We start from the raw sequence: 24375 nt of genomic DNA on the forward strand, positions 1-24375 counted from the left end.
TTGTTACTTCTTCAAAAAACTCAATCAAGTTTGAGATATGATTTCCCAAGCACAAAGCCATGCTGACTATCCCTAATCAGTCCTTGCCTTTCCAAATACATATATATCCTGTTCATCAGGATTCTCTCCAACAACTTGCCCACCACAGACATCAGGCTCACTGGTCTATAGTTCCCCGGCTTGTCCTTACCATCCTTCTTAAACAGTGGCACCATGTTAGCCAACCTCTAGTCTTCTGGCATCTCACCTGTGACTATCAATGATACAAATATCTCAGCAAGAGGCCCAGCAATCACCTCTCTAAGGCTTCCCACAGAGGTCTCGGGTACACCTGATCAGGTCCTGGAGAGTTATCCACATTTATGCATTTCAAGACATCCAGCACTTCCTCCTCTGTAATATGGACATTTTTCAAAATGTCACCATCTATTTCCCTACTTTCTATATCTTTCATATCCTTTTCCACAGTAAATACTGATACTCCTACTGCCTTTATACTCTTCTGAGGATTCACTCGATCTATCCAGTCTATACCTGATATAAAGTTAAAAATCACACAACACCAGGTTATAGTCCAGCGAGTTTAATTGAAGGAACAGTGTTCCGAAAGCTAGTGCTTCCAATTAAACCTGTTGGACTATAACCTGGTGTTGTGTGATTTTTAACTTTGTACACCCCAGTCCAACACTGGCATCTCCAAATCATATCTGGTATATGCTTCCTTCTTTTTCTTAACCAAACCCTCCATTTCTTTAGTCATCCGGCATTCCCTATACCTGCCAGCGTATCCTTTCACCCGAACAGGAATATACTTTCTCTGGATTCTCATTATGTCATTTCTGAAGGCTTCCCATTTTCTAGTCATCCCTTTACTTGTGAACATCTGCCCCCTATCAACTTTTGGAAGTTCTGGCCTAATACTGTCAAAATTACCCTTTCTCCAAATTAGAACTTCAACTTTTAGATCTGGTCTAACCTTTCCCATCACTATTTTAAAACTAATAGAATTATGGTCGCTGGCCCAAAGTGCTCTCCCACTGACACCTCAGTCACCTGCCCTGCCTTATTTCCCAAGAGTACCTTCTCTAGTAGGTACATCCACAGACTGAATCAGAAAGGTTTCTTGTACACACTTTAATGCCTCTCCGTCTAAACCCTTAACACTAGGGCAGTCCCAGTCTATGTTTGGAAAGTTAAAATCCCCTACCATAACCACCCTATTATTCTTACAGATAGCTGAGATCTCCTTACAAGTTTGTTTCTCAATTTCCCTGTGACTATTAGGGGGTCTACAATACAATCCCAATAAGGTGATCATCTCTTTCTTACTCCTCAGTTCCACCCAAATAACTTCCCTGGATATATTTCTGGGAATATCCACCTTAGCACAGCTGTAATGCTATCCCTTATCAAAAACGCCACTCCCCCTCCTCTCTTGCCTCCCTTTCTATCCTTCCTGTAGCATTTGTACCCTGGAACATTATGCTGCCAGTCCTGCCCATCCCTGAGCCATGTTTCTGTAATTGCTATGATATCTCAGTCCGACGTTCCTAACCATGCCCTGAGTTCATCTGCCTTCCCTTGTAGGCCCCTTGCTTTGAATTAAATGCAGTTTAATTTATTAGTCCTACCTTGTCCCTGCCTGCCCTGACTGTTTGAATCGCTTCTGTTCTCAACTGTACCAGTCTCAGATCGATGTCTTTCCTCACTATCTCCCTGGGTCAAGACATTGGTTCGGCTGCATTTCGAATATGGTGCACAGTTCTGGTCGCCACATTACCAAAAAGGATGGAGACGCTTTGGAGAGGGTGCAGAAAAGGTTTATGAGGATGCCGCCTGGTGTGGAAGCTGCTAGCTATGAAGAGAGGTTGTGTAGGTTAGGATTGTTTTCATTAGAAAAAAGGAGATAAAAGGGGGACGTGATTGAGGTTTACAAAATCATGAAGGGTATAGACAGCTTAGATAGAGATAAGCTTTTCCCTAAGGTGAGGGATTCAATAACGAGAGGTCACGCGTTCAAGGTGAGAGGTGAAAAGTTTAAGGGGGATACACGTAGCATGTATTTTACACAGAGGCTGGTAGGTGCCTGGAACACGTGGTAGAGGCAGGCATGGTAGATTTCAGGTGCGTCTGGACAGATGCATGAGTAGGTGGGGAGCAGAGGGACGTGGATGGTAAGGAATTGGGCGATAGGTTTAGTGAGTGGATTTGGATCGGCTCAGGCTTGGATGGCTGAAGGGCCTGTTCCTGGGCTGTAAATTTTCTTAAAAATGTACTTATTGCAGAGGAGCGGACAGCATCTGAACATGGAGTACACCCTTCAGCCCCTCCAACCTGCTCTGCCATTGAATAAGATCTGATTGTAATCTCAAACCAATATTCCTGATCACCTTTCATCTCCTTTCTTAATACAAATCTATCCACTTCTTTCTTAAAAATATTCAAAGAATCTGCTTCTACGAGCTTTGCAGGGAGAGTTCCAAGGATTCACAATTTTCTTCGAAAAAAAACTCAGCTCATCTCTGTTTCATTTGATTTTTATCCTCAAACCTTTCCTCACATGACAACTTACTCATTCCAGGTATAGTAAACCTTTGAACTGTTTCTAATGCATTTACAGCCTTCCTGAAATAAAGTGGCCAATACAGGACATCGTACTCCAGATATGTTAGCACCAGTGCCCCGTATAATTGAAGCATGTAGTCACATAACTTTCAGTTGTGGAAATCTCACCTTCACGCCTAAAAGTTGTGGAGTCCAGTCCCACCTGAGACTGTTCAGTACATGAGCCAGATGAACACTTCAGTGTAATACTGTGGAAGGTGGGTGTTTAACTGACCTCTCAGATGAACATAAACAACCCCCAGCACAATCTGTAGACTAAGGACCTTGACTAAGTAGTTAAACTTAGCCCTAGTTAAACTTATCCCTCATGCAACATCATTAAAGCACATCTGATCTTTATGATATTACTGTCTGTGGGATTTGCTGCGTGCAAATAGGTTTCATTATGACAGCAACAGCAAGACTATTCTTTTCAAGCTGTGACGCACCCTGAGACACCTTGGCATTACAGAAATGCATGCGAAGTGTGTTTAGATCATATCTGACCCTGCAGACAATTAACTCGGATTCATCTGGCCATCTCATAGTTGGGCCTGAGGTGACTGGATTGCAGCGGGTGGTGGGTGGCATAATATTCCTGGAGTCAAACTGGGCTATATTCAAATTTCGAGATATAAAAGCTTACAATCTGCATGAACTCATCCAGTAAGACCTTTCCTTACTGAGATCAAAAACTCTGAACAATAAGCCCAGGGTACAACCTCAATGACCTCACATCGACGTGATCAAAAGGGTCACTAGCTGGACACTAACAAGAAAGTCTGATTTTGTAATCTTAAACAGTTCCCAGTAGTTCATTTCCATGTTGATAAAAAGAAACAATGGTGCTTACTAGAATAAACACTTCAATAACCCAGCATTGCAGCAAACTCTCAATTGTCTGCAAAGGGAATGCTGCACACTGGGAACTGGAAGTTCTCACTTATGCACATCTCATACAATGTTTAGGCCAGAGATAAAAATCTGTACAAGGGGAAAAAAAAACTATATAAATATAGAAATTTTATTTTTAAACTTCTTTCTGGTTTCTGGGAATAATAACTTCACATTAACAAGAGAATAATACTAAGCTTAAAGATAGCAGAAAGGAAATGATTTGCATTCTGAGAGTTAGAAGGAGCTGAGTTGACTGTTTAATTTGAATGTTTTATTTAACGGTTTACCAGTGTCGACTTGATGCCAACGCTTTCAGCCGCCTGGAAGGCAAGTGAGAAATTTCTTCGCTGCAAAAAGAAGACAGGAGAGGTTAGAATCCTGTTGTTAAAAACATCTAAAGAACATTAACATCAACCGATCATAAATCTTCAAATAGGTCTTTAAATGTTAAGGTATTTATTAACTCTGTGGTGTAAGTGACAGAAGCTTGTAACCCTGGACCTTTCTGGAAATGCACTGTCGATTTTGTTCATTATACTCTTATCCCTGGTTATAAGATTTGGAGACAGGTCTGAGCAAACACAACCAACATAGGTCAGGTTTTCAGCTTTCCAAGAGGTGAAATGCCACTGTTGTAGATCAGTAGCTTCACAATACAGCTCATTTCCAATACAGACACTAGTTACTCAGATAAAAACAGAAAGTGCTGGAGAAACTCAATACGTCTGGTAGTTTTCATGCAGAAAAAGTCAACATTTCGAGTCTAACTGTTCTTCAAAACTGAAAGGAGTTAGAAAAAGGTGGCTTTTATGTTGCAGATGGAGTGAGTGGAACAGGGTGCGAGGGCTTGAGATGTAAGATGGATGTAAGTAATAAATGTGAAAAAGAGAGAATGGGTCAGTTCTGCTGACTTATCCACGATGGATCAATCACTGCTGCCTCACAGTGCCAGGGACCCGGGCTCAATTTCACCCTCGGGTGACTGTCCATATACAGTTTGCATGTGCTCCCTGTGTCTGTGTGGGTTTCCTCCAGGTTCTCCGGTTTCCTACCACAGTCAAATAAAGTCCAGGTTAGGCGGACTGGTTAAACTAAATTACCCATAGTGACTAAGGATGTGCAGGCTAAGTGAATTAGCCATAGGAAATGCAGGATTACTGGGATAGGGTGGGGTGGGTCTGGGTGAAATGCTCTTCAGAGGATTGGTGTGGTCTCGATGGGCAAATTCTCGGTTTTCACACTGCCTAAGCAAACAACTTAACATTTTCACACATTACATACTGCACCTGCCAGATTTTTCCCATTCACTTAACCGATCAGTCTACATCATGTCATGTTCTTTTCACAATGTACTAGGTCATTGATGTAAACTTTAAAATGTTGAGGATGCAGAATAGACCTCCTGGGCCCATATTTGTGGCATCCTGTCCAGATGAAAAAGAATCATTTATAGTACATAGTCACTGTTTCTGTCAACTAGCCAATCTTTTATTTATGTTAGCTCCGACCTGCAAATCTTTTCTATCATGTGTGTTCAGGAGACTTTCCTAATTTTACTCCTGAAAGATATGGTTCTTATTGGTTTACTCTGTCTCCTGGTTCGAAACAGGAAAACTCGCTTCTTTCCATGTACCTTATCTATTCCTCTCACTGTCTTGAAAATTGTAATCTTTCTTTACCATTTAACTCACAGGGTTATGTGATACCTCTGTTCAATCAGAGAGTGCGACAGAAAGCAGGAAATTATAAGCCAGTTAGCCTAACATCTGTCATTGGGAAAATGCTAGAGTTCATGAATAAGGAAGAGCCAGCAGAACATTTAGAAAAAATCAACACAATCAGAGTCAACATGATTTTGTGAAAGGGAAGTCATAAAAGCACCACACAGGAGACTACACAAGACAGGTGGTCATGGTACTGGGGTGATACATTATGGAGAGGCAGTACATAGCGGCAATGTGACTAGATAAATAACCCAGACCAATATTCTGAGCACACTGGCTTGAATTCCATCATGACATAGGACAGTACAGCACAGTATAGGCCCATTGGCTCTCGATGTTGTGCCGACCTTTTATCCTACTCTAAGATCAAACTAATCTACATACCCTTCATTTTACTATCATCCATGTGCTATCACTTAAATATCCCTAACGTACCTAACTCTACTACCACTGTTAGCAGTGCATTCCATGCACCCACCACACTCTGTGTAAAGAACTGACCTCTGACATCCCGCCTAAACCTTCCTCCAATCACCTTAAAATTACGCCCCTTCGTGATAGCTATTTCTGCCCTGGGAAAAAAGTCTCTGGCTATCTACTCTATCTATGCTTCTCATCATCTTGTACACTTCTATCGAGTCACCTCACATCCTTCTTCGCTCCAATGAGAAAAACCCTAGCTCCCTCAACCTTTTTTCATAAGATGCGCCCAGGCAACATCCTGGTAAAAATGACAACCGGTAGAATCTGAATTCAATAAAAATGTTGAACTAATAAAATTTAAAACAAATTAAAAGCTAGACTAATGGCAACCATAACCATTGCTGATTGTCTTAAAAATTCATCTGATTCATTAACTATCTTTAAGGAAGAGAATATGCTTTCTCTACCTGGTCCGGCCTATATGTGACTCCAGACTTACAGTGATGCTTTCTGGGCAATTACTGCTAAGACAATAAATACTGATCCAGCCAGCAATGCTCACATTCCATGAAAGAACTAGTTAGCTTGGATTGAGGACTGGTTAACACACAGAAGACAGAATCAAAATTAATGAGTCTTTTTTAGAGATGAAAGATGTAACTAGCAGAGTGCCACAAGGATCAGTCCTCAGGCCTCAATTATTTACTGTCTATAGTAATTATTCAGAAGAAGGGCAGAGTGAAATGTATCTGCATTTGCTGATGATTTCATAGTAGGTGGGAAAGTAAGTTGTGCGTCTCAGAGCACAAGAATCTGCGAGGAGATATAAGATGATTAAGCTAGAGGGCAAAACATTGACAGATGGAGTTTAATGAGGGAAGTGTTAGGTCATGCATTTTCTTAAGAAGATTCAAAAGGCAAACTATCATGTAAATTGATCGAGACTCCAAAGAAGTACAGCATGGGTGTTCTTGTGAATGAAAAACAAAATGTGAGCATGCCAATGCAGCAACTAATTAGATGGCAAATGGAAATCTGGCGTTTATTGCTTGGTGACTGACGTTTAAAAATAGGGAGTTGTCATCACAATTGGGTATGGTGCTGATGAGGCTGCACCTGTAAATCCAGTGTACTGTTTTGTTCCTATATTTAAAAAAAGGATGCATCGACACTGCAGACAGTTCCATGAAGAAGAAACAGTTCAGGCTTTATTTATTAAGAGGTTAGAACACAGGAAAAGGAGTAGGCCATTTGGTTTCTTGAGCTTGTTCCACCATTCAATGAGCTCATGGCCAATCTGTAGCCTAACTCAATATATGAGCCTTTGGCTCATATCTCAGAGGAAGACGAATATGGTGATATTACTGAAGCATGCAAGGTTCTGAGGGACTTGACAATGTAGCTGTTGAAACTATGTTTCTATTCGTGAGGGGAATTTCGATCGAGGGAACATAGCTACAGAATAAGGGGACACTCATAACTTAAGATGTAAACGAATTTCTTCCCTCAAAAGGTAGTGAATGTCTGGGATTCTCCATCTCAAAGTTGTGGAGACTTGATCACAAAGTATTTAAAGAGGAGGTAGATTTTTGAAATAATGAGCATTATGAGGAGCAGTTAAAGTCATGGGGCAGACCAGCCTTGATCTTGTTGAATGATGGGGAAGGCTCAAGAGTCTACTGGCTCTTACTGGATTCAGCCCATCAAGTTTGTCCTGCATTCAATGAGATTGTGGCTGATCCGATAATCCTCAACTCCACTTTCCTGCCTTTCACCATAACCCATGATTCCCTTCCTGATGGAACTTCTGCTTATCTCAGTTTTGGCCAGGAGGAAAATGTTGGGCACATCAATATAAACAAGATTTTGGCTGTTTTGAAAAGCATTAAGGTAGCTGAGATGGGATCTCAGAATACTAATGGAGGCAGATGAGGAAATTGCTGGCTCCTTGTTAGTAAAAAAAAATAGAATTAAATCAATAGCAACAAAGGAAGTAAGTTCAGATGATTTAAAATCTGTGAGAGTAGATTTGAGGAACCGCCAAAGAAAGAAAACCATAATGGGAGTTATCTACAGGTCTAGAACAGTAGTCAGGATTTCATGCACAAGATGCACCAAGAAATAGTAACGACATGTAAGAAATGCAAGGTTACAGCGATCGTGGAGGATTTCGATATGCCAGTGGACTGGGGAAACCGGTTTGGTAATGGATTGTAAGAAAATGAACTTGTGAAATGTTGACAAGACGATTTTTTGGAGCAGTTTGTGGTGGAACCCACTAGGGAACAGGCAATTCTGGATTTAGTGTTGTGCAATGAGGCAACTTGATAAGGGAGCTTAAGGTGAAGGAACCCTGAGGAGGCAGTGATCATATGATTGAATTTACTCTGCAGCTTGAGAGGGAGAAGGTGGAATCAGATGTACCAGTACTACAGCTGAATAAAGGCAACTACAGAGGCATGAGTGAGGTGCTGACTCAGAGAGGAATCCAGCAGGAAAGACAATAGCAGGAGTTTCTGGCAGTAATTCGAGGCACACAGCAAAAATTCATCCTAAGGAAAAAGAAGCATAGTAAAAGGGAGGATGAGACAACCATGGCTGACCAGAGAAGTCGGGGCAACATAGAGAAAGCATATAATGTGGTGAAGGGCAGTGGGAAGCCAGAGCATTGGGAAAACCAACAGAGGATAATGAAGAAAGAAATAAGGAGGAAGATGATTAGATAGGACGGTAAACTAACTTGTAATATTAGGAAAGACTTAGCAAGCATTTCTTTAGATATAAAAAAGGGCAAAAGAGAGGCAAAGTGGACATTGGGCCGCTGGAATATGATGGTGGAGGTGTATTAATGGGGAACAAAGAAATGGCTGAGGAACTGAATAAGCACTTCGCGTTAGTCTTCATGGTGGAAGACATGAGTAATATCTCAAAAGTGCAAGAGAGTCAGGGGCAGAGAGGAGTATGGCGGCCATCACCAAAGAGAAGGTGCTAGAAAAACTGGAAGGTCTGAAAATGGATAAATTGCCTGGATCAAATAGGTTACATTCTCGAGTTCTGAAAGAGATAGCTGAAGAGATAGTGGAGGTTTTAGTAGTGCTTGTTCAGGTATCATTGGAGTCGGGGAGGGTCCCAGAGGATTGGAAAATCACTAATGTAACCCCCTGTTTAAGAAGGGAGCAAGGCAACAGACTGGAGATTATAGGGCAAATGGCCTGATCTCGGTCGTTGGTAAGGTTTTGGAGTCCATTGTAATGGATGAGATTTCTGATAGTGCATGGAAAAATAGGGCAAAGTCAGTGTGGTTTCATCAAGGGGAGGTCATGCCTGACAAATCTGTTAGAATTCTTTGAGGAGGCAACAACCAGGTTGAACCAAGGAAAACCAATGGATGTTATGCATCTGGACTTCAAGAAGGCCTTTGATAAGGTGCTGTATTGGAGGCTGCTGTGTCAGATGAGAGCCCATAGTGTTAGAGGCAAGGTACTAGCATGGACAGAAGATTGACTGTCTGGCAGAATGTGGTGAATAGGGATAAAAGGGTCCTTCTCAGGATGGAAGCGGGTGACTAGTAGTGTTCCACAAAGGGATGGTGTTAGGAAAATAACTCTTCATTTCAAACATTAATGATCTTGATAAAGGAACTGAGAGCATTCTGGCTAAGTTTGCAGATGATACAAAGATAAGTGGAAATTCAGAAATCTGATGTGCGAAGGGATTTGGGAATCCGAGTCCAGGTTTTCTTAAGGTAAACTTGCAGGTTGAGTCAGTAGTTAGGAAGGCAAATATAATGTAGTCATTCATCTCGAGAGGACAAGAATATAAACACAGGGATGTACTTCTGAGGCATTATAAGGCTTTGGTCAAACCACATTTAGAGTATTGTGAGCAATTTTGGGCCCTATACCTTAGGAAAGTTGTACTGGCCCTGGAGTAGATCCAGAGGAGGTTCACGAGAATGATCCCAGGAATCAAAGGCTTAACATATAAGGAACGTTGAGGACTCTGGGACTCTACTCAATGGAGTTTAGAAGGATAAGACGGGGATCCAATAACATCAGAATACTGAATGGCCTGGACAGAGTATATATTGGAAAATGCTATTGACAGGAGAGATGGGGACACAGCCTTAGAGTAAAAGGAAGACCGTTTAGAACCGAGATAAGGAGAAACTCCTTTAGTCAGAGGGTAGTAAATTTGTGGAATATATTGCCACAGAAGGCTATGAAGGTCAGGTGATTGAGTATAGTTAGAGTTGGATAAGTTTTGATTGCCATGGGGATCAAAGGTTATTGGGAGAAAACAGGAAAAATGGGGTTGAAAAACCTATCAGCTATGATTCAATGGCAGAACAGACTCGATAAGCCGAATGGCCTCGTTTCTGCTCATGTGCCTTTTGGTCTTGTACAAAAACTTTGTATCCTCTTCAGTCACAGAAGAAATGGAGAATAGCCAGCATTCCTTTGCTTAAGAAGGGCAACAGGGAAAATACAGATGGGGAGCCTTACATCATGGTAAGGATATTACTGGAGAAGATTCCTGCGGACCAGGATAGGGAAGTAGATCTTGTTTACATGGACTTTAGCAAGGCCTTTCATGGCAGGCTGATACAGAAGGTGAAGTCACGTGGGATCTGCAGCGAGCTGATAAGATGGATACAGAACTGACTTAGTCATAGAAGACAGAATAGCAGTGAGTGTTTTTCGGACTAGAAATCTGTGACCAGTGGTGTTTCATAGGAATCAGTCCTGGAACCCCTGTTGTTGTTTTATATATGATTTGGAGGAGAATGTAGATGGTCTGATTAGTGAGTTTTCAGATGACACAAAGATGAGGAGGATAGCTAGAGGGTACAGCAGGGTACAGGTAGCATGGAGACTAGAGCAGAGAAGTGGCAGATGGAGTTTAACCTGGACAAATGTGAGGTGATGCATTTTGGGAGATCCAATGCAGGATGGAGGTATAGAGTGAATGGCAGAACCTTTAGTAGCATCAACAAACAGAACCACTTGTGGGCGGCATGGTGGCACAGCAGTTAGCACTGCTGCCTCACAGCGCCAGAGACACGGGTTCAATTCCCGCCTCAGGCGACTGACTGTGTGGAGTTTGCACGTTCTCCGTGTCTGCGTGGGTTTCCTCTGGGTGCTCCGGTTTCCTCCCACAGTCCAAAGATGTGTGGGTCAATAAATTGCCTGTAGCGTTAGGTAAGGGGTAAATGTAGGGGTATGGGTGGGTTGCGCTTCGGCGGGTCGGTGTGGACTTGTTGGGCCGAAGGGCCTGTTTCCACACTGTAGGGAATCTAATCTAATGGATCTAGGTGTACAGGTTCATAGTTACCCGTAGGTGGCAATGCATATGGGTAAGGTGGTCAACGTGGTATATGACCTACTTACCTTCATCAGTCAGGTCATGTAGTGTAAAAACTGGCAAGTCATGTTGCAGCTGTATAGAACTTTAGTTAGGCCACATTTGGAATACTGGATATGGTCACCATATCAATGGAAGGATGTTGAGGCCTTGGAGAGGATACACAACAGGTTTATAAGAATGTTGCCTGGTTTGGAGGGCATTAACAATGAGGGGAGATAAGACAAACTTGCTTTATTTCTATTTGAACACTGAAGGATGAGGGGTGACCTGACATAAGTTTATAAAATTATTAGAAACATGGACAGAACAGAAAGCTGAAGTCTTTTTCCCAGGATAGAAATGTCAATTACTAGGGGACATAGGGTCATGATAAAAGGAGGTAAGTTTAAAGGAGATGCAACAGGCAGATTTTTTACTGAGGTTGAATGTGATTCCAAAAAAAGTGGTAGAGATGGATACAGTAGCAACATTTAAAAGGCATCTTGACAGATACAAGAGGAGGCAGGGATTTGAGGAATGCAGACAGTGTACAGGAAAAATGGTTTAGTTGAGAAAGACGCAGTCTTGTTAGGCAGAGGGGTTGTTACTGTGCTGTACCGCTCTTTGTAACTATTATTAATTTTTCCTTCCTTCCCTTGAATGGCTCCCTGTACCACAGACTGTATTCAGTCTGCCTGGCCTTTCAGCAATTCCTGCTCCTGCCCATTCAAACCTATTGAACAACTGCAAAGGGTGAGGTGCCTTCACTGCTCATTTCTGGGTCCCCCATATCTGACGTTCTTACATCCTCCTGTACCTGACCACACACCAAATGTACTCAGTTTAAGGAGTCTGACTGCTGTCCAGGTAACGGTGTCTTTGTCTGATGCATCACAAATTCCAAAGATTAGACTCCAGTTCATCAACTCTAAACCAAGGTTCTTCAAGTTGCAGGCTCTTAACCACAAATGTGGTTGCTGTGAATTTCAGTGTCCAATGATCACACTATGAAACACATCACCTGGACATGTCATAATTACTGTGTTTGATGTAACCAGTTACATTTCAATGTTAGAAATATCACTCAATGATTATCCGTTGTTAAATTATAGACTTAACATAATAACTAAATTCCCAGTAAAGATTTAAACTACTGTCCCAATATGGGGGGAGCACTTTAAGAACCCAACAGTCAACACCTACTCACCTAATTAACGACTGCACTTCAGTTCGCCCTTTTGGACAACTCATTTTTTAACCAAAACCCAGATAGCAGCTCGTTCCTCATTGCATCAAATTCTCTCACTTAAATTCCCAGAATCAAGTGCTCAGACACATTAGACTCAATACCTATCTTAAGAAGTAATTTGTCTTCAATTTCACAAAATTCAAGTTTATGCCTTCTGGAAACTCCAATAACATCCACAGCCATTCCTGTCCATGACTTTTCAAATAATCCACAGTGATTCTCACTGGCCAGTTGAAAGCATTCGAAGTACCATTTTGGATCCTGTTGAGGGGGGATGACTGTTCAGGGGAAAGCAGCAGTAGCCGGTTTGGCAGCACTACGACTGGCTCTGGGTCACAGTGGGAAAGAATAAAGCTAAACAGGACCTCAGTGACGGGAGACTCAATAGTTAGGGAGATTCTGTGCCACAGACATGAAGCCAGGATATGGTCTCGCCTTCCGAGTATTTGGAGATAGTCAGCGTGGGTTTGTGCGTGAGAGGTCATGTCCCATGAAATTGTGTTTTTTGAAGAAGTAACAAAGAGGATTGATGAGGGCAGAGCAGTAGACATGATCGTTATGAACTTCAGTAAGGTGTTCGACAAAGTTCCCCATGGGAGACTGGTGAGCAAGGTTAGATCTCATGGAATACAAGGAGAACTCGCCATTTGGATACAGAACTGGCACAAAGGTAACAGACAGAGGGTGGTGGAGGGTTACTTTTCAGACTGGAGGCCTGTTACCAGTGGTGTATCACAAAGTTCGGTGCTGGGTCCACTGCTTTTTTATATAAATGGATTGGGTGTGAACATAGGAGGTATAGTTAGTAAGTTTGCAGATGACACCAAAACTGGCGGTGTAGTGGACAGCAAAGAAGGTTATATCAGATTACAACTGGATCTTGATCAGATGGGCCACTGGGCTGAAGAGTGGCAGATAGAGTTTAATTTCGATAAATGTGAGGTGCAGCATTTTGGAAAAGCAAATCTTAGCAGGACTTATACATTTAATGGTAAGATCCTAGGGAGTGTTGCTGAACAAAGGGACCTTTGAGTGTAGGTTCACAACTCCTTGAAAGTAGAGTCATAGGTAGATAGAATAGTGAAGACGGCATTTGGTATGCTTCCTTTACTGGTCAGAGCGGTGAGGATCAGAGTTGGAATGTCATGTTGTGGCTGTACAGGGCATTGTTTTGGCCGCTTTTGGAATATTGTGCACAATTCTGGTCTCCTTCCTATTGGAAGGATGTTGTGAAAGTTTGGAGGATTTGAGCTATAGGGAGAGGCTGGGGCTGTTTTCCCTGGAGCATCAGAGGCTGAGGAGTGACCTTATAGAGATTTATAACATCACGAGGGGCATGGAGAGAGTAAGAGACAAAGTTTTTTCCCTGGGGTGAGGGAGTCCGGAGTGAGAGGGCATAGGTTTAGGTGAGAGGGGAAAGATATAAAAGGGACCTAAGGGGCAACTTTTTCATGCAGAGGGTGGTATGTGTATGGAATGAGCTACCAGTCGAAGTGGTGGGGGTTGATACAATTTCAGTCTTTAAAAGGCATCTGGATGGCTATAAAAATAGGATGGGTTTAGACAGATATGGGCCAAGTGCTGGTTAATGGGACTAGATTAGGTGAGAATATCTGAGTGGCATGGACGAGTTGGACCGAAGGGTCTGTTTCCATGCTGTATATCTCTCTGATTCTACGAGGTGCCAGGGTCCAGGATGTCTCAGAGCGGCTGCAGAATGTTCTTAAGGGGAGGGTGAGCAGCCCGAAGTCATTGTGCACATTGGCATAAATGACAGAGGTAGAAATAGGGATGAGGTGCTGCAGAGTGATTATAGAGTTAGGAAAAATGTTAAAAACCAGGAGCTGATTGGTGATAATCTCCAGGTTACTTCCGATGACACATGCTCGTAAGGGTAAGAACAGGGGAATACGGCAGATGCTTGCCTGGCTAAAGAATTCGTGCAGGGGGTAGGGATTCAGATTTTTAGATCGTTAGAATATGTTCTGGGGCAGAAGGATGGGTTACACTTGAACTTGGATGGAGACCAATATCTTGGCAGCCAGCTTTATTAGTGCTACAAGGGAGTGTTAAACTAGATTGTCAGGGGAATGGGATTCTCAATAGCAGGGAGGCAAGTACGAGCCTCGCAGGAGATACAGACATCAGAAATAGTAAGTTGAAGAGATAGGTCAGGCTGGAACACGACAGGGAGCAAGGAACGCCTGGCGGATTAAACTGCATTTATTTCAAGACAAGAGGGCTGACAGGTAAGGCCGATGAACTTGGGGTGTGGACAGATACGTGGGACTGGGATATTACAGCCAGTACAGAAACATGGCTAAGGGAGGGACAGGACCGGTAACTTAATGTGCCAGGGTACTAGTACTTTAGGCGGGACTGAGATGGTGGAAAGAGGGGAGGCGGTGTTGCATTTTTGATTAAGGTGTGTATCACAGCAGTAGTCAAGATGAAATAACCGAAGGATCATCCAGTGAGGCCGTGTGGGTGGAGCTAACAAATAAGGGGATGGTGACATTATTGAGGTTGTACTGTAGGCCCCAAATAGTCAACAGGAATTAGAGAAACAAATGTACAGGAAGAATAGGGAGACTTGCAGGAGCAATAGTTGTCTTAGTAGGGGATTATAACTTTCCTAACATATACCAGGACTGCCAGAGTGTTAAGGTGTTAGAAGGGGTGAAATTTGTTAAGTGCATTCAGAAAAGTTTCCTCAAGCAGTATAAAGTGGGTTCCTTGGGAAGGGGCAAAACCTGACCTACTCTTGGGAAATAGAGCAGGACAGGTGACGGGGATGACAGTAGGGGAGCACTTTGGGACCAGTGACCAGAGTTTTAGACAGGACCTTGCAGGGGTTGACAGGAATAGTTTGTTTGTAGGCAAAGAGACCTCTGGCAAGTAGAAGGCCTTTAAAAGTGAGATAGCTCGAATTCAAGGTCCATATGTTCCTGTGAGGGTGAAGGGCAATGTTGGCAGGAATAGGGAACCCTGCCTAACAAGAGATATTGAGGCTTTGACCAGAAAAGAGGAGGCATGGCTCAGGCACAGGCAGCTGGGATCAAGGGAATCCCTGGAGGCATAAAAGGGATACAGGAGTTTATTGAAGGAGGAAATCAGGAGGGTGAACAGGGGGCGCGAGATAGCCTTGGCTGAGAAGATTAGGGTGAATCCAAAGAGATACTTTAAGTATATTAAAGAAAAAAGAATAACTAGGGAGAGAATAGGACCCCTCAAGAGCCAGAGTGGACAGGAGATGGGCGAGGTCCTGACTGAATATTTCTCCTCTATGTTTGCCATGGAGAAAGACCTAAAGACTTGGGAACTTGCTAAAGTTAGTGGTGGTATCTTGAGGGCATTCCATATCACATTAGAGGACATTTTGGATGTATTAGAATGTGTGAAGATGGATAAATCTCCTGGTCCTGACCACATATATCCAAGAACACTGCAAGAGGCTAGAGAAGAAATTGCAGCGGCCCTGGCAGATATTTTTGCATCATCATTAAACCCAGGTGAGGTCCTGGCAGACTGGAGGGTATTGAATGATGTACCATTATTCAAGAAGGGCTGCTAAGGAAAGTCTGGGAACTATAGACCAGTCAGTCTAACATCAATGGTAGATTAGTTACTTGAGAAGATTCAGAGGCATAAGATATACAAGCATTTGGAAAGACAGGGATTGATTAGGAGTTGTCAGCATGGCTTTGTGAGTAGGAGATCATGCCTCACAAATTTGTTCTTTGATGAAGTGACCAGGAAGATTGACGAGAGCAGGTAGTAGGTGTAGTCTATATGGATTTCAGTAAGGTCTTTGATAAGGTTTCACATGGTAGGCTGCTCTAGATGGTTAGATAGTACGGCGAGCTGGCAAACTGGATTCAAAATTGGCTTAATGGTACAAAGCAGAGGGTAATAGTGGAAGGATGCTGGTTGCACTGGAGGCCTGTGACTAGTGGAGTGCCTCAGGATCGGTGTTGGGCCCATTACTGTTTGTTATCCAGATCAATAATTTAGATGAGAATGTACAAGGCATATTTAGAAAGTTTGGTGATGACACTAAAATAGGCAGTATTGTGGAGAGTGAGGAAGGTTATCAGAAATTGCAGCAGGACCTTGATCAGCTGGGGAAGTGGGCCAAGAAATGCAAATGGAGTTGAATATAGATAAGTGTGAGGTCTTGTATTTTGGAAACTCAAATCAAGGTAGGAGTTTCATGATGAATGGTAGGGCCTTATGTGTAGTGCAGCTGAGGGATAAAATGGAGTCACAGGTAGACAGGGCAGTAAAGGCTTTTGGCACACTGGCCTCATCAGTCAGGACACGGAGTATAGAAGTTGGGATGTTATGTTATAGTTATACAGGACGTTGGTGAGGCTGCTCTTGGAATATTGTGTTCAGTTTTCAAAGTTACAAATCACACAACACCAAGTGTGTGTCAATGAAGGAGCAGCGCTCCGAAAGCTAGTGCTTCCAATTAAATCTGTTGGACTATAACCTGGTGTTGTGTGATTTGTAACTTTGTACACCCCAGTCCAACACCGGCATCTCCAAATTCAGTTATCAAGTTTGTTTTCCGAAGGATGTTATTAAACTGGAAAGAGTGCAGAGGAAATTTACAAGAATGCTGCCTGGACTCAATGGTCTGAGCTATAGGGAAGAGGTTGGACAAGCTCTTTTCCTTACAGTGTAATAGGCTGAGGGGGACCTTATAGAGGTGTGTAAGATCATGAGAGGCAAAAATCGGGTGAATGCACTCAGTCATTTTCTCAGGGTTGGGAAATCAAAGACTAGAGGGTGTCAGTTTAAGGTTAGAGAGGAAAGATAAAAGGGAACCTGAGGGGCAACCTTTTTACACAGAGGGTGGTACAGGTGGGTACATTAGCAACATTTAAAAAGGCATTTGGTCAAATACATGGATAAGAAAGCATTGGAAGGATATGGACCAATTGCAGGAAACGGTTAGTGTGGACAGATGCTTTGGTCAGCAAGCAGCAGTTAGGGCCGAAGGGCCGGTCTCTGTGCTGTAGGACTCTATCCAAACATTCTATCCTTAATCTAGCAACCAGAGTCAAATGTTTGATGAAATGCTTTAAACTTCTATATTTGCCATCTCTCACCTTTCTGAAATAGCAAGGTGAAACATACTTTACTCACTGGAGTTTTAAAAAATGAGGTGATCACATTGAAATGAATATGATTCTTAAGGGACTTGACAGAGTAAATGCTGAGAGGATGTTCCCCCTCATGGGAGAGTCAATGATCAAAGGGCATAATCTCAGAATAAAGGGATGCCAATTTAAGACCTAAATGAGGAGGAATTTCTTATCTCAAACGGTTGATAGTTTTTGAAACTCTTTGCTGCAGAGAGTTCTGGGACAAAAGTTCTTGTGTACATTTAGGCTGAGATAGATTCTTGATCAGATGGGGAAAACGAAGGTTACGGAGAAAATGCAAGGAAGTTGAAATGAGGAATGTCAGATCAACCATGATTCTACTGAAAGGCACAGCAAGTCTGAGGGGCCGAATCGCCAACTCCTGTTCCTATTTCAAAGGTCAAGGTTCCTCCAATGCTACTTTCTGGATCCTCAGACCGAAACAAAAATCAGTGAAAATTCTTAATAGGGACAGGGAGAAAAAGGATTGTTGTACTAAATGAGGTTAGCAAGGGCCACAACTTGCACTGCCACTTCAGCAAAATAAAGAAACCTTTACTCCCTCCCAGACCCCGCCCTTCTTAGTCCACCCGAGGAATCAATCTCCAACCATTTGACTGCAGAAGAAGCCAAAGCTACCAAGTTCTGATCTCATGTTTTCAACCCTTTCATCTCAGAAAAAGAAATCTTCAAGCAGGCAATATAACAGCAATAGACAATGTCTGCAATGATAATAGACTGTTCTTATTGTCATCATTATGAACATCTTTTGCTCATATCTACTGTTAATTATTGTATCTGCATTTTAGGTAATAGCTGTAGTAATCGAAAAACTGAAAGAGGGCTAAATCCACCATACAAATTCACAGTTTACATACCAATCTGCAGACACTGGGACATTGGCACTTACTTCTTTTCATCAACAAAACCAATCTACTAGCTTATCACAATCAACATCACCATTTTGTTGTTGCATCCACTGTGACTTCCTTATTCACTTTCTCTTGCCTTGAATAATTTTTTTTGAAGAAGCTACCCAATTTATAACCGTTTAATGGATTGGTGAAAAGAACACTAGAGAGCCCATGGACCGAGAGAAACGTAAAAAACAGCAAACGGATTCAATGGAAGCAACAGTAGTTTCAAAATGGAAGGAGAACATTTAGCAAGAGATCTCATGGACATCCAAACATTTTAGGAACAGGAGGATGGGCAAGAGGTTTAGGCCTCAAAAATAAATTTAAGTGACATTTGATTGAAAATAAGGAAATAAAGACTTAATAATGAATTGATCATGAAAGAAGAGGTAAAGGGTAAAGAAACTAGAGTTACGAGGAACACTAAATAAACTACAAAATAGGCAAATTCTCAGAAGTTGATTATTTTAATGTTAAATTAGTAATAGACATAAATGAGGATGTTTTAGGTATGATCTTCTGAAAATCTCTTCATTCATTACAACATCTCCAATGTCACTCCATTGCTCAGGGACAAGGGGAAGAACACAAATTAATAAAGTAGTCTAATATCAGTTCTGAAATTACTGAACTGTGACAATAGGGAAATGGTGTCTGGGCATTTGGATAAATATGAACAGATCATTGGAAAAATAGTAGTAGATCACAAAGCTCCTTAATTCATTTTTGAGACTTTTTAAGTGAGTTGATACAATTGAGTAACTTGCTTGGCTATTTTAAAAGGCAGTTAAGAACCATCCGCATTTCTGTACATCCGAAGTCACAGGTAAGTCAGGCGAAGTAAGGGCAGCACATTTCCTTCCCTGAAATCACAGGGATCCTGTCTCAATTTCTAAAGGGTAAATCATGTCTAAATAATCTGTCTAAAATTTCTAAGTAGCTTACCGATGATGTAGATAAGGGACTAGATTTTATGAGATGTCATGATTTCCCCTCCCCAACATTCACAGCTGGGAGGCTGCCAATGACAATACCAATTGCCCAACTACCTTCGATATTTGGCAGGATTATGGTGCAGTGGCAATGTCACTGGACTAGAAATCCAAGAAGATCATCCCTAGAACAGTAATTCAGAGATGCAGGTAATATTCAGTCATGGTGGGTTCAAATCCCACCATGCTGATACTAACATTTGAATTTAATAAAAAAATCTCTAATTGGGCTGGTACGGTGGCACAATGGTTATCACTGCTGCCTCACAGTGCCAGGGACCCAGGTTCAATTCCGTCTAGAGTGACTGTCTGTGTGGAGTTTGCATATTCTCCCCGTGTCTGTGTGGGTTTCCTCCCATGATCCAAAGATGTGCAGGTTAGGTAAATTGGCCATGATAAATTGTCCATAATGTTCAGGGATGAGTAGGCTAGGTGCATTAGCCAGGGGTAAAAAAGGGTAGGGGAATGGATCTGGGTGGGTTCCTCTTCGGAGGGTCGGTGTGGACTTTTTGGGCCGAAGGGCCTGTTTCCACACTGAAGGGATTCAAATTCTAATTCAAAAAAAGTCTAATGATTACCAGGAAACCATGGTCAGTTATCAAAAAAAAACCATCTGGTACACGGACACCCTTCAGGGAAGGAAATGTGCTGCCCTTACTTCGCCTGACTTACCTGTGACTTCGGATGTACAGAAATGCGGATGGTTCTTAACTGCCTTTTAAAATAGCCAAGCAAGTTACTCAATTGTATCAACTCACTTAAAAAGTCTCAAAAATGAAATAAAATTGGATGAGAGTCTGACATTGACTTTGGCATCAGAAACAGCAATATCAAACTCAGCCGCTTGGAGACCTTGCAAATCTTTCTTATCAACATCAGGGGGCTAGTGCTAAAATTTACAGAATTTATCACAGACTAGTCAAGCAGTAGCTTGAAATGGTCTTACACTCAGAAGTATACTTCACAGGTCATGTCCCAGGCAACACCAAAACCATGCCCAGGTATGTCCTGTCTCATTGTTGGGCAGACTCAGCAGAAATGGGCGCACAATTTTATACAGTTGGGAGGCAATTGCCCTGACAATCCTCAACACTCACTGTGGATCACTTTCCCAAGTCAAAGAAAACTTGAAGGAAGCATGGAGAGTAGCAAGGATGCGCAGGAAGGATTTTGTGGAGGATTTCAACATTCAAAATTAAGAATGGCTTCGCAGCAGAACTACTGACAAAGCCAGTTGAGTCCTAAAGAATGTTGCTCCTGGACTGGATCTGTGGCGGGTGGTAAGGGAATCAAGGAGGAGGAAAAACATACTGGACATCATCTCTCTCAGCTACCTACTTCAGATACACCTGTCGGAGTGACCACAGCACACAGTCCCTTCCAATTGTTGTGTGGTACTATCTTCACACTAAATGGGATAAACTTCAAATAGATCGAGCAACTCAGAACTGAGTGTCCACAAGTCATTGTGGGCCATCACCAGTTGCAGAACTGTACTGCAACACAATCTACAACCTCCTGGCACAGCAAATTCGCTATTTAGTCATTAATATCAAAGCCAAGCGATCAACCCTGCGTCAATGCAGAGTGCAGTGGGGCATATGAGAAGCAGCACCAGGAACACCTAAAAATGAGATGTCAATCTGAACCTACGAAACAGGTCCACTTGTGTGTCAAACAGCATAAGCAGTAAGTGATAGGTAAAGCTAAGCAATTCCACAATCAACGGATCAACAATCAACTAAGCTTTGTAGTTCTATCACATCCAAATCCAGATCCAGTTGTGAATGGAATTAAACAATTCACTGGAGGTGGCAGCTCCACAAATATCTCCATCCTCAATGATAGGGGAGCCCAGCACAACAGTGCAAAAGACAAGCTGAAACACTCACAACAATCTCACTAGAAATGCCGAGTGGATGATCCATCACAGTTTCCTCCACAAGTCTCCAACATCACAGATATCAGTATTTTCACTTCACTTCAAGAACTGGATGAAGGCATTGGATACTGTAAAAGCCATGGGCTCTGACAACATTTGAGCAATTGTACTGAAGTCTTGTACTCCAGAAGCAGGGACAGTATCATTGCACTATAAGAGACCCAGTTCCTCAGGGCAGATATTTTCTAATCAAACTGTTCAGGGATGCTGTTACACACCTCTGGAACAGATAAAACTTGTACGTGAGCCTCCTGTCTCTGAGATAAGGACACTAGCACTGCACCATATGAAGCCAGTTCCTCAGGGCAATGTTCTAGGCCTAACCATCTTCACCTGCTTCATCAATGACCCTTCATCCATCACTGCATCGTTGATGATTATGCACTGCTGAGCATGATTCAAAACTCCTGAGATACTGAAGTAGTCCTTGTTCATATGCAGTAAGACTGGGACAATGTCTAGGCTTAAGCTGACAAGTGGGAATTAACATTTGTATGACACAACTGCCAGGCAATGACCATCTCTAACAAGACAGAATCTAATCAGTGCCCCATGACATTCAATGGCATTAACACTGCTGAATCCTGCACTATCATCCCAGGGTTACCATTAACAGGAAACTGAACTGGACTAGCCATATAAATACTGTGGCTACAAGAGCAAGTTAGAGATTAGGAACCTGTATTTAGTACCTCATGTCATGACTCCCCAAACCTTATCCAACACCGACACTACATAAGTCAGGAGTGTGCTGAAATATAGAACGAGTGCAGTTTTAACAATACTCAAGAAGCTTTACACCACTGAGGAAGAAGGGGCCCACTTAATTAGCTCCACATCCAGAAACTTACTCCACCACTGACACTCAGTAGCAGCAGTGTGTACTATCATAAAGATACATGGCAGAAATCCACCAAGGCTGCTTAGACAACACCTTCTAAACCCAGTACAAAGCCATCTGGAAGGACAAGAGCAGCAGAGATGTGGGAAGACCACTATCCCCTCTAAGTTCCACACCACCCTGACTTGGAAAGTGCCCTTCCTCCATTGTTGCGGAGGGAAAATTCTAGAAACTCTCCTTAATAGCTTTGTGGTCTACCTACACCAAATGGACTGCAGCAGTTCAAGGAAGCAGCTCACCAAACCTTCTCAAGGACAATTAGTGATGGGCAATAAATGATATTACACATCCCTGAATGATTTTTCAAAAACAGTCACCTGAGCTCCTCATGGTTTGTTGATGAAAATTACAGGTATTACAGGCCTCTCATTTTGGGCCTCTCCCAACTGACAGAATTCTAACAGGCCACATTCCTGAATATTTTATACTGATGCCTCATCTTTTCATTCTTATTAAATGACTTGGATGAAGAGCCAGCTGCAAATCCAAATTTGCTGATGATAATGAATGGGGGGGATGCAGCATCATGTTGGAGCTGGGAACAGCAAGTTGCTGAGGGGCATCAATATGTTAAGTTCACAAGCAAACCTGATTCATCAAACAGTGATTCTTGAGATAGCCGACCACTTGGTGCATGGGACAAGTTGTGTCAACTCTGTGACATTCACTACAAGGTAACTTAGCCAGGGTAGCTATCAGGATTGTGTAAAAATACCAGGTTTTGAGTCAAGAGAGGAATGTGCCAAAATACTGCTAAAATAAATAAGTTTAAAACATGCGTTTTGAAAACTATAGAGGGCATTCATTGCACACAGAAATTAAGAAAACCTTTTATTCCTTACATTACTTGAAGCAAACAATAGACGGCAATTTTACCTTATCTTGACTGTTCAGTTCCTGGTATGGGATGTGTGCTGGAAGATATGTATGAAGCACAGCACAGAATGCAAGACCATCGTTCCAACTACTGCTGAAGTTTGTGATGTCAATATTCTGTGGTGGGAGAGGGGAGTGAAGACAAAAACAGAGATTTTTGATTATACTGTATTAATGATAAAATACAAAAATCTTGCCCATACCTTTTGGACTTTTCTCAAAATTTGTGGGCAGATCACACTTGAACTCTAATCGAACATGATGCCATATCTGGGGCAGTTACACAACTGAATCCATCCTTCCATTGTCTCAGCAAATGTATACAAAGAACAATACACCACAGGAAACAAGCCCTTCAGCCCTCCAAGCCTGCGCCGATACATTTTGCCCTTCCAAACTAAAACTGTCTTCACTTCGAGAATTTGTACCCTATTCTTGTATTTGTCCAGGTGCTTCTTGAATGCTGCTATTGTGTCTGCTTACACCACTTCCTTTGGCAGCGTGTTCCAGGCATTCACCACCCTTTGTGTGAAAAATTTGCCTTGCACATCTCTGCATCCCCTGGTAATTGATCCCTCCATCCTAGGGAAAAGCCCCATACTTTCTACTCTGTGCATGCCTTTCAGAACCTTATAGAGTACTATTAGGTTGTCCTCAAACTCCTGTGTCCAGTGAAAACAAACCCAGTCTATCCAACCTTTCTTTACAGCTAAAATCCTCCATACCAGGCAACATCCTGGTAAACGTAGGACAAACAGGAAGAAAGTTAGCCACCAGGATACACGAACACCAGCTAGCCACAAAAAGACACGACCCTCTCTCCCTCGTAGCCCTACACACGGATGAAAAAAACCTACCATTTTCGACTGGGACAACACATCTATCCTGGGACAGGCTAAGCAAAGACATGCCAGAGAATTCCTAGAGGCCTGGCACTCCAACCACAACGCCATAAACAAACACAAAGATCGAGATACCATCTATCAAACCCTCAGAAAACGAAAGGAAATGACATCACCACAAACCCCAGGAACCCCATCCGGGACAAACATATAAATAGAAAGCAGGAGGCAACAGCTTCACTTCACTTGGAGGTCCCCACTGATGATGTTACCGAGCCAGGTAATGAAACGTCTGGATATCAAACCTACAGCTCAGTGAGCAAACCTACAGCCTAATCCTGGTAAACCTTTTCTGTACACTCTCCAAAGCACCCACTTCCTTCTGGTAGTGTGGTGACCAGCACTGTATGCAATATTCTGAGTGTGGCCTAACTAAAGTTCTTTAAACTGCAGCATAACTTGCCTCAATGAAATATGCCATAGGCCTTACTACCTTCAGTGATATGTGC

General features: G+C 42.4%; 1 protein-coding gene across 9 annotated transcripts in view; it reads right to left on the reverse strand.

Annotated features, from left to right (window-relative positions):
- The window catches only part of specc1la (sperm antigen with calponin homology and coiled-coil domains 1-like a), a 310876-nt gene that overhangs the window by 10483 nt on the left and 276018 nt on the right, over positions 1 to 24375 (reverse strand). For all 9 annotated transcript variants that reach the window (XM_060843844.1, XM_060843843.1, XM_060843842.1 and 6 more), the window contains 2 exons: positions 23025 to 23141; positions 3789 to 3848 (listed from right to left, as the gene is read on the reverse strand). In XM_060843844.1, coding sequence (XP_060699827.1) covers positions 3789 to 3848; positions 23025 to 23141 — 177 coding nt within the window. The remainder of the gene's footprint in view (positions 1 to 3788; positions 3849 to 23024; positions 23142 to 24375) is intronic.

This window comes from Hemiscyllium ocellatum, chromosome 24 (genome assembly GCF_020745735.1).
Source record: "Hemiscyllium ocellatum isolate sHemOce1 chromosome 24, sHemOce1.pat.X.cur, whole genome shotgun sequence".
Classification (NCBI taxonomy): domain Eukaryota; kingdom Metazoa; phylum Chordata; class Chondrichthyes; order Orectolobiformes; family Hemiscylliidae; genus Hemiscyllium; species Hemiscyllium ocellatum.